This window comes from Sceloporus occidentalis, unplaced genomic scaffold, assembly GCF_023333645.1.
Source record: "Sceloporus occidentalis isolate IW3139 unplaced genomic scaffold, rSceOcc1.0.p SCAF_561, whole genome shotgun sequence".
Lineage (NCBI taxonomy): Eukaryota > Metazoa > Chordata > Lepidosauria > Squamata > Phrynosomatidae > Sceloporus > Sceloporus occidentalis.
In genome coordinates this window covers 62,884-73,412 of record NW_028317541.1, presented here as the reverse complement: position 1 = coordinate 73,412, position 10,529 = coordinate 62,884, and the positions used below count along the sequence as shown (strand labels likewise).

Below are 10,529 nucleotides of genomic sequence, written 5' to 3'. Positions count from 1 at the left end.
ATTGGGGGGTAGGTAGGTGCACGTTATGTTTCTGTGACAGGAAATATTGGGGGGTAGGTAGGTGCACATTATGTTTCTGTGACAGGAAATATTGGGGGGAGGTAGGTGCACATTATGTTTCTGTGACAGGAAATATTGGGGGGGGTGGGTGCACATTATGTTTCTGTGACAGGAAATATTGGGGGGGAGGTAGGTGCACATTATGTTTCTGTGACAGGAAATATTGGGGGGTAGGTACACATTATGTTTCTGTGTCAGGAAATTTTTTTTTGGGGGGGAGGTAGGTGCACATTATGTTTCTGCGATGTCACGCATATGTAATTAATTATGCACATCTGGATCAACACAGTAGGGACACAATATGTATATAGGTTGAACTTGATGGACTTTGGTCTTTTTTCAACCTTATGAACTATGTTACTATGTTACATTAGCACGGCCGGTATTTTTTTGCAAGAAAGATGGCAACCCTATGCATGGTACATAACGATAATAATGTATAGTGGTGATCATATATATATTGCATATTGTAGCATTTTACTGTTATTTTATTGTTATTATTTTGGGATCGTATGTTTGATGCAGGGCTAGGGTCCATATTCTGATAATTAGAGCCAGATGAGGGAAAAGAGACCAGTCCTGGCTACATCAGCTGCTTTGGACTACAACTTCTATCATCCACACCCAGAGGTCAGCTGGGTAAAATGTCAATTGTATTCCAAAACGGCTAGAGTATCAGAGGATGCCTTCTGCCATGGATTATAACTCCCATTAAGATTATCCAGCCTTTGTGGTTATCTGGCTGAGATCTTTGGGTGACGGTGGTCTCTGGTGAGCTGGGGGCCTGTGGACAAGGTCATTTCGAGACCACCGAGCGAGGGATGGCACAGAACTCGGAGGTCCCAATGAGCGCTGCTTTTTGGCTTTTCAGAGATTTCCAGTCTTGGGTCTCAGAACCCGGGGGCAGGCGGAAGGTGAATCTCTGGAGCAGAGTAGTGAAGAAAAGGAAGAGCTCCAGCCGAGCCAAGGGCTCCCCGAGACATGCGCGCTTCCCTGGAGAGAGAGAGGAGAGAAAAACCGAAACCGAGACATTGATGACGGGAAAGGAGCAGCAGTGGCACCGCGATTTACACACCTGAAACATGTACACAGCTCCCTGACGTGTCCACTGATGTCTCACACGTATGACTCACCTGCAGAGAACGCCATGAAAGCCGGATTTGCCTGGAACTGCCCCTTGCTATCCAGGAATTGCCCTGGGTTGAAATCCTCAGGGGTCTCCCACTGGGTGGGATCAGACAGCACTGAAGAGAAGAACGGGATGATTGTGGTCCCCTGTCAGGGAAGAATAAGCCAACGCGTCACTGATTATGTTTTATTATTTTGAGTTGATTTATTTAAAACAAAGAATAAACTCCGTGCCAGCCATAAGGCTCTGGGTGTCCTGGCCACGTGTGAGATGTGTCGGTACCTAGGCCACTGGTGGCTCTGTGAGCTGAAACTCCTTTACCAAAATAATGTAGACCTTTACCTTGGGGAGGGTGAACCCTCTAAACTGAGTGTCTGTTGTGGTTGCGCGGTAAAGACCAATTGGTGCCAGATCCAGCACCCTCTGACACTCATGGATCACGGCGTTGGTGTACGGAAGCTGGGCTCTATCCATGATCCCAGGAAGACGCTGGGGACCGATGACCTCATCAATCTCTCTCTGGACCTTTTCTAGAGAAATGTACAACAAATACACTTAGACCCATGGGAAGGGTGTGTAAGGTATAAGTGGATGTGCAGTCTAATATTGTATCTGCCCCATATAGCATTTCGTATATCCACTTCTTTCTTTATAAAATATTTTTTGTAAAAAATGTAATAATTTATTTTGGTGGATGGTATCCTGCGAGCTTAAGGCAAGGAACTGCATTAACATTGAACTCACATGCCCTCGTCGGTAACTTGCAAAACTGAAAGTCTCATGCCCTCACAGAGAACTCTCAGATTTAGTGATCTGCGAACATTAGCATGTGAGGTCATGTAGGATTGTCATTGTCAGGAATGTCATTTTAATCACCCCTCGCCAGCCATTCAGCTTCTAGTGAGTTTAGAGCACCCCTTACCTTGGATATCGGGATAATGGGTCATAAGAGATAGGCAGAACTTCAAGGTACTGGACGTGGTCTCGGTAGCAGCTGCAAAGAGGCTACCAGACAACGTTAGGATGCTGGTCTCATTGAAGGGGGTCTTGGGGTTTCCTTCTTCCTGGTGGGCAACAACAAGTATACCCTGAGAACAACTTCCACGAGAACCAACATGATTAAATGGCAAAAGATTCTCCCAAAACACTAAGCAAGACAAGGTTCAACAACACAGCTCCGACAGAGCATTCCTCATCATCAACAACACATATAACAGTAACACGGCAGAGGCTGATCTCTCTGTACAATGTCTGAGAGAAGTTTAAATCACAGTTATTTATAAAACATGAAAAATATGTGAAATATGTAAATGTTAGACAATATGATGCTATCTGTGAAAAGAGTAGCACGGAAAGGTCAGTTCATGATACAGAGGAGGCAGGAAGACAATGGCTCTCCAACTGCCCTCTTTATGTAGATATAATCTCCATCCATCTCTTATTTACAGATAGCCTTTTAAACCCCCTCTCCCCACTATCTACCGTGCTCGTTTAAGAGTAAGGATTGAGTTTACCTCTTTAATTTTTGCAAGGAAGCTATCGATTAGATCCCTGGGGGCTGTCAGGTCCACTTTTTCCCGGTGGTGATTAATTTCTTTTCTGACAAAGTCAAGTATGTCGAACGTGTCTTTGTATAACTTCTTCCTGATGACCGGAAGCTTCATCAGAATTGGAAACGAGTTACAGACCTGAAGGAGCGGGAAATACGGGAAAATCTCACAGAGTTTACAGAATGTTAAAAGTTCAGCCGTTCTATAATATAAATAGTTTTTATGGGAAACGGCGCATAGAGACACCCAATTATATAAAAGTTATGGCATTTGGGCTTCTCTGCCTCCTAAAGCAGAAAGAAGCCCAACGTTGTATAGAAAGCTGACCCATGTGTCCTCTGTCTTTGGGGAAGACGAGGTGTGACATCCTTGCCACCCCAGCCAGTACTGTGGAAGGGGTTCCTGAACATGTTCCTACCGAAAGTTCTCCACCATCTTATTCCATTACAGAACAAACATCATAAATTGAGCAGAACTTTTCCTGAACTCTATAGAATAATCTCATGTCCTGTAGAAATTCTTATTGAGGATCTGACCATCTAAAGAAACTCAGACATTCATTTACTCTCCTGGCCAATTTATATAGGAGAGCCGACCACCAGCGGAGGTATTTCTGCACACTTTGGGATATTTCTGCTCTTAATCCCATATGGCGGTGGAGGGAATGGGGATAATGACAGGTGATAAAGGATACCTAGGAATGACTCCGGTCACACAGTACAATGACACACGAACCATATGAGACCTAAATGTCTGGTCCTTCCCGTGGACAATGAACATAACGAGGTGCGACTGAACCCCGTGTCTGGTCCCCATGCTGCGTTGGTGCGTTTTACTTACCGAGTGCGTTCTAGAACCACGGAATACCAGTAAAACACATATAACCATTCTGTTAATTAACCTCACCCAGGTAAGACCCGCGTCCTGAATTAACTATAAATGCCAGTATCCGGCCACATGTTCCCAACGGGTATGGTGAAAAATGCCATACCTGATGAAAAAGGGACAGCAAGCTATTAGCATGTCTTCTTGCGGCCAGTATAAGTTCCTTTAGTCTCCGGTCGTGGTATTCAAACCTCTCCCCAAACAGGATCGAGCTCACAATGTTATTTACTGCAGATCCGAGGAGTCCGATGGAGTTGAAGGTTTTTCCTAAAGAGACAGAGAATAAATGGAAGAGACTTTAATAAAATAACCGCCTGCGCCTAACTGTCGAGAGATAAAGCGATATGAGAGATTCTGCTGAGATTCTTCTCCAGAGTTTCTTTACTAAAGATCTGCTCACCTTTAGTTAAAGACATTGCAGAGATCAGCTGCTCGGCCTCCTCCTGGACTATCTCCTCCATTATCCTCTTCCCCATCCCGAAATTCCTCAGTGAGGTCAGAAGGAAGCGTCTGAATGGGCGCCAGTACCCACTCCCACTCATAAAACCTGTGGGCAGCAGGGACAAGGATCAGTACAGAGATAACCACTCACTTCCCTCCCAGAGCCACTCAAACTCACATCTCCATCTCAAGCAGGGCCACAAACAGTGTATGACCATTAAGCCTCATGTCCAGTGTTTAAACTCCTGTCTTTTCCAATCACCATTTATCCCCCCCCCAGATTTACCCTGTCCTTTTTACCCCCCCTCATTCTGTTTTTGACCCCTTGTCGCTCCTTCGATCACGTCCCGTCGGTGATTAAATAGAGAACTTCTGTGGGATGCAGTATCGCGGCCGCTGCGGCTTTCAGAAGGAAATCATCAAGTGCTAAACGCGCTAAACCTCCTTTACAATAAGCTGACATTTCTGCTGACATTATTAAAACTGAACAACCGAGGAGCAGATATCAGGATCTCATCATTAACCCACTAACGACCGAAGCATTTTCAGCATCAGCTGTGTCGCTAGGATCCCCTCCTTCACCTTTAATTTTCCGCACAAGGTATAAAGGATTCATGTTTTATCCCCCATTAAGTCCTAAGGAGGACCAGGTAATGGAGAAGTTGGTGATGGCGGACACCAGCCGTAACCAATAGTACTTTTTGAGGCTGCTTGGCCCATTTTGGTCCCATATGCGGACCTGGAGAGAGCAATGAAAATACAAACTTAAATCTTTACCCACATGGAAACAATAAAAGTGGCATTCTCTGAGATTCATCAAGGAATCGTAGAATGAAAGAACCACAATCCACTGGTTCATGATTAAAGCTGATACTACATCAGGGAGGGAAGATAGAACGGCAAAAAGTACTGACTTGTACTTATGGAAAGCAAGAAAGAATCATGGGACAAGGCCTCCATATTCTATACATGTAATAGCCAGGGCCATCTTCAATGCGAGCCATTTCACATCACATTAGCCTTTGGGATACATTAAGAAGACTGAGGTCCTACAGAGGCATGGGATCTAATTGCTGGACACGATCAGGGGGCCCCCTGGACGGTTAGGAAGGGGGAACATGACTGCTGGCCCTTTGACCGGGGTCAGTAGTTCACGGTCCGGTCACAGGTGTGGGTAGCAACATTGTTGCTATAATGTTCTTTGGGGAATAAGGGTGGGCTTACCTGAGCAGGGTTTCAGTCATTCCTGACACTCTGTACGAGCTTCCCTCCCGCCCTCCCCTCTTATCTATGTGTTCTGTATTTTTTCCTGTGCCGGTGTTGGTTTCTTTTATTCTCTTTTAGTCACAGCGGGAAGTCTCGGCCAGCACCTTTTATGTGGAATATCCAGTGGATGGAGAAGGCTTGGGGAGACGAGTTCTGTGGAGGCTGACGGTACCCAGAACGAGAGCTCTTGGTAAAGTGTTGGGTTATCTGCCTGTCGGTAACGCGACAGCTGGCAGGATGGTTATGTTTATGTATGGTTATGATGTGCTGGTTCATGACGTTAATAAAGCTGTGGTCAACGCCCTTACCCACAATGTTGTGTTGTGTATTTCTTGGGTGGGATGGGTTTTTTTGTGCCATAATTAGGTCCTGTGGTCTTGGTTTAAGCAGTCAAGTATCCCGTTGTACAACAATGTGCTTACAATCACAAGAATCCTTGGTTCTTCAGGATCTGTATTTAAAAAGCGAGGCTGTCAAATCAGAGTGTCCTCCATTAGAAGAGGTCATCCTGAAGAGGAAGGTGCCAGATTGGCTGCACCTGCTCTGTAAACAAGACTTGTGATTTGGACTAATTTTTCGTTTTGTTTTTGGTCTATTTATTTTCAGACAACAAATTCCATTTACTTCCCTTTCGATTTTGATTAAATTCGGAGTGCTTTTACCACTCAGAAACTTACTTTGTTGTCATTTGCCCTTATTCACTCTTTCTCTTGTTCACTTCCGCCTTCATTCACTCTCTCTTATTCTCTCTCTTAATGTCACCGTACCTTCCCCTCTGACCGCTTCTGTGTCCTTGTTTCCCGCAGCACTGCTTCTTCTCTTTTAGTTCTTCTGTCTTCTGTCCTCTTTCCTGCAGAAATGCTTCTCTTTCTCAACGACTCTGTCTTCATCATCATTCTGGCCTTTTGGAGTACTTCTGCAAAAGGGTGAAGCACAGAGAAATCCTCTCCCTTGTTCCTCCAAGTGGGAGAGAGAGTTTGCTCAGAGACTTCACCCTTTTGCGGAAGCACCCCAGGAGACCTGGTTCACGGAGTCGAGACCAGGGAGGAGTGGACGAAGAAAAAAGAAGGTAGCGAGACACTGAGAGAGAGTATGAGAGAGACAGCATGACGACTGTGAAAGAGAGTGTCAGAGAGCATCAGTAAGGGTGAAAAAAACAACAAAAGACAAATGTGGCCAGTCAGAAACAACAGCCATTTCCTTCTCAAATGGACTTATGGAGAACCCAGGGCTGTAGTGGAATTGGTGGGTACGTGAATAACAGAGGAAACTTCAAGGGGCAAGCTAGGTAGCCCACGAACAAGACCCTGCGACGTGACTCTGTATCATGCAAGCTAAAAGTTTTGGCAAAAGATCATCTTCTGAATGATCTGATGTAAGATCTCCAGATGGAGAAATAAATTGTCTGGGTCATTATGGTGTCAGCTGAGACTCTCTCAAAGTGGAATAAACACGTTCTACGTACTGTATCCTTTGGTGTAATGCTCTACTGTTGGTCGCACTGGGCGGCCGCTGAATTCCTCGCTGTGATTCACAAGGGCGTCCTTCACCACCTCGTAACCACAGAGAACCACAATGGGCTCCGTCATCTTCCAAATGGTGAAAACGGGGCCATATTTCTTACTGAGCTGCAAACACAGAAACATGGAATTGTGATGGCAGATCAGCCCCATTCGGCCCCCGTCTAGTCGCCCGTTTCTCCTGTTGTAAAGACTCAAACCTTATTCAGTCCTTGGTCTCGTGTTAGAATTGGGAACCATATGCCTGTCCCATGTATGTTTAAATCCCCTCACTGTATCACCCTCTACCGCTTCTGCTGTGAAGCTCTTCAATTTATCTACCACCCTCTCAGTAAAAGAAACCTTCCATACATCACATGAAGGCCTCTCTCCTCTATCATGTGCTTCTCTAATTCCCCTTTCCTCGTCTCTGACCACCACTTCCTATCATGCTCTCTAACCTTGCCACCTACTTGCTCCCTTACACCCCAACCTCGCCTAACCAGAGACCCCAGCTCTATTAACCTTTGAAAATTCTCAACTGATTTACTCAGTCTCCTCTCTCCTATCTGAAACATGTACGTTTACCGACCACCATATTTGTTTATTCGGTTTGAACAACGAAAATGCACCATTTGTGTTCGTTTTCATGTTCTCCTAAATACCGATGCACATACCTGGGAACTTCTGGGATCCGGCTACCCGGACACGGCCAGGACTGCCCACTGATGGGAAACACTCCCATTTTCACTAAAGGGAAACGGAGGATTCGGGTCTTGGACCGGAGAAGCAGTGTTCACCCAGGTATGCGGATGCACAAGTCTAAGTCCTAGGGAAACTTTCTTAACCCCTTAATGACAAAACCCATACATGTACGAGCTCAAAATGCATTGTTTTCAATGGGTTTAGGAACCGCCTATTGTACTTAAGGTGTTAAAGACATCAAAATATATTGAGTACAGAAGAGTAGGTTCCGTCAAGGTGCATACTCTGTGTGGGCATTGCAGAGGTACCTACCTCGGGGTAGTATTTGCAGGCCGCAGCCCTCGTCACATAAATGGGGTTCCCCAGCAGGGGCAGCGGGGGCGGCCCCGGGGGCAGGGAGCGGGATCTTTTTTGCTGCTTCCAGAAAGAGTTGACAAAGAGGAGGATGAGGAGCACGGAGAGGAAGGAACTCAGGATGAGGAAGACTCCCATGGCTCTGTAAGGGGATAAAACACACGTGGTGGGTACCCCTGGTTATAGCAGGTTCCACACACACAGGGGCAACCCAGCAAGGGGCAACAAGAATGCACTGACGAAGAGTCCCCCAAAGCACAGGTTGTTCCAGGTGTCATCAGCATGAGCCTTTTCATAAAGTGAAACCGGTCCTTAAAGATTTGTAGGCATCTCACCAAGGGCCGTCCGATATACATGTTGGGACTGTGCAGCAGGGACTCGTGCCTGCCATTTGTATTTAAAGACAAAATCTCAGTGTAAGCTGGGACTATGTGTGTGGTTAAGCTGGGACTGGGTGTGGTTAGAGGTGTGGCTGGGTGGGGCCATTTCTGTAACTGGGTGGGGCATTTAGAAGAAGGATAATGGGGTTTATTTATCCCATTGAATTTATAAAGCCGTTTCCTGCTGTTTCTATACACATTATTAGGGCTTTTAGGGCTGTAGAACCCTGCGATCCCCTCATACCCAGCAAACATTCTGACCTCCTAGAAAAGAGGGGCATCAGGGGAGGAGAGGGGCATCAGGGGACAACTGACGGACTGGCTAGAATAAACAGGGACACTTGCCTCCCTGCTTCCCTTTCACCCAAAAATCTTGAATCTCTGCCAGGTTCGTATCGAACAATTCAGTCTAAAAGTCAGATAAACACCAAGTGCAACCAAGGGAAATAACCGTTTCATGGCCAGCCTGGGGAAGTTCCTCATTTCTTTCAAGGGTTAAAGAGGTTTATTGCCCATGGGGCATTGTAATCTAAACACATTAGAGTGACACACAGTAAGTTTTCATCACGGAAAGTGGTTACATGGGTAATTCCAGTGCAATCATCAGGAACACTCTCCCTGATCCATACACCCCCTGGGACTTTACACTCTCCCTGATCCATACACCCCCTGGGACTTCACACTCTCCCTGATCCATACACCTCCAGGGACTTCGCACTCTCCCTGATCCATACAACCCCTGGTGACTTCGCACTCTCCCTTATCCATACATCCCCTGGTGACTTCGCACTCTCCCTTATCCATACATCCCCTGGGGACATCGCATTCTCCCTGATCCACTCTCCCTGATCCATACATCCCCCGGGGACTTCGCACTCTCCCTGATTGTCACGCTCTTCCCAGGCTGCGGAGCTGCATGTCTTTTGTTTCCCTGTCTTGCTGTGATCCATTTCTGGATTTCTGTATGTTCTGTCCTGAACCTCTGTTTCCTTGATTCCAGTCTTGCTCTTTGCTTCAGCTCTGTTTCCTTTATAAGCTGCTCCCCACCCGTGTGTTCTGTTTGTCTCAGTCTGCTTACAGAGGTACGAAATAAACTGAACATTGAATCTATACACATATCAGAGAGACATACCTGTAGACTGAGACAAACAGAACACACGAGGGGGGCGCACCTTATAAAGGAAACAGAGCTGAAGCAAAGAGCAAGACTGGAATCAAGAAAACAGAGGTTCAGGACAGAACATACAGAAATCCAGAAAAAGATCACAGCAAGACAGGGAAACAAAAGACATGCAGCTCCGCAGCCTGGGTAGAGCGTGACACTGATCCATATGTCCCCCGGGGACTTCGCACTCTCCCTGATCCATACACCCCGGGGATTTTGCACTCTCCCTGATCCATACATTGGCTGTGTGATGTAGCTCTTTACCTGCGTATCCCGTACGGCTCGGAGTGACTGCTGTGTTCTGCGATCTCCCGGGGCAGCTTTTGGGAGGTAATTATTATCCCGTGTTTATAGATGACCGTGACCTGTGCACACGCGGCGTCTGGGAAGGACTTTATTCTCTCATGGAGGGACAGGCACTTTACACCAAACAAAGAAGTGGGCAATCTAGCCTGGCTGTCCAAACAGCAGCCCGTGGGCCAGGTGCCCCAACCCACGCATGGTTTTCTTTTTGGCCCCAGAACAATCTAGAAAATAAACCCTCAACCACTGAATCAAAATGTGAGAAATCTCCATAACTCCAGGCTGTCGGAGCTACAATTCAGCAGCTTCCATCCAGTCTATCATTAAGCTATTCGCATTTATTCTGATACCAGAGAAATAGAGTTTTATTGGCTGAGATACAAAGATAACCGGACATTCACTCAAACGCCACAGAGAATGGAGACAGTGCCCCATTATGCGATATTATTATTACCAAATATCTTCTTACCACCATAACTTTTTTACCCACCATAACTTTTGTTATTGGTATTTCTCGTGCGTCCCCAAGCCTAAAGTATTAAGCCAGAATCCCAACCTCATGCTGACGAGTCCCATTAAGGACAAAACAGGTGTCTGGTGTCTGTAGATGAGTGTTTAATAATACTTCTATTGTCAGTATTATTATTAGTAGTAATATTATTGGTATTAGTATTATTATTAGTATTAATGGTATTAGAAGTATTATTAGTAGTAGTAATATTATTGGTATTAATATTAGTATTATAAGTATTATTGGTATTAGTATTAATGGTATTAGAAGTATTATTATTA

The 10,529-nt window shown here is 45.7% G+C and overlaps 1 protein-coding gene across 1 annotated transcript; it reads right to left on the bottom strand.

Annotated features, from left to right (window-relative positions):
• Positions 1-856: 856 nt before the first annotated feature.
• Positions 857-10,298, bottom strand: LOC149271115 (cytochrome P450 2C8-like). The gene is made up of 10 exons (XM_089507615.1): positions 10,294-10,298; positions 7,848-8,031; positions 6,797-6,959; positions 4,025-4,171; positions 3,731-3,891; positions 2,704-2,877; positions 2,112-2,253; positions 1,532-1,719; positions 1,194-1,335; positions 857-1,053 (listed from the first exon to the last, which is right to left on the bottom strand). Exons 1-10 carry the CDS (start codon positions 10,296-10,298, stop codon positions 857-859), a joined length of 1,503 nt encoding a protein of 500 aa, XP_089363741.1.
• Positions 10,299-10,529: the final 231 nt, after the last annotated feature.

Excerpts from the sequence above, each read along its gene's own strand:
- LOC149271115 (XM_089507615.1), bottom strand. Across the intron at positions 3,892-4,024 it reads TGCAATGTCTTTAACTAAAG|GAAAAACCTTCAACTCCATC; the intron begins GTGAGCAGATCT and ends CTGTCTCTTTAG. Across the intron at positions 2,878-3,730 it reads TGCTGTCCCTTTTTCATCAG|GTCTGTAACTCGTTTCCAAT; the intron begins GTATGGCATTTT and ends CCGCTCCTTCAG.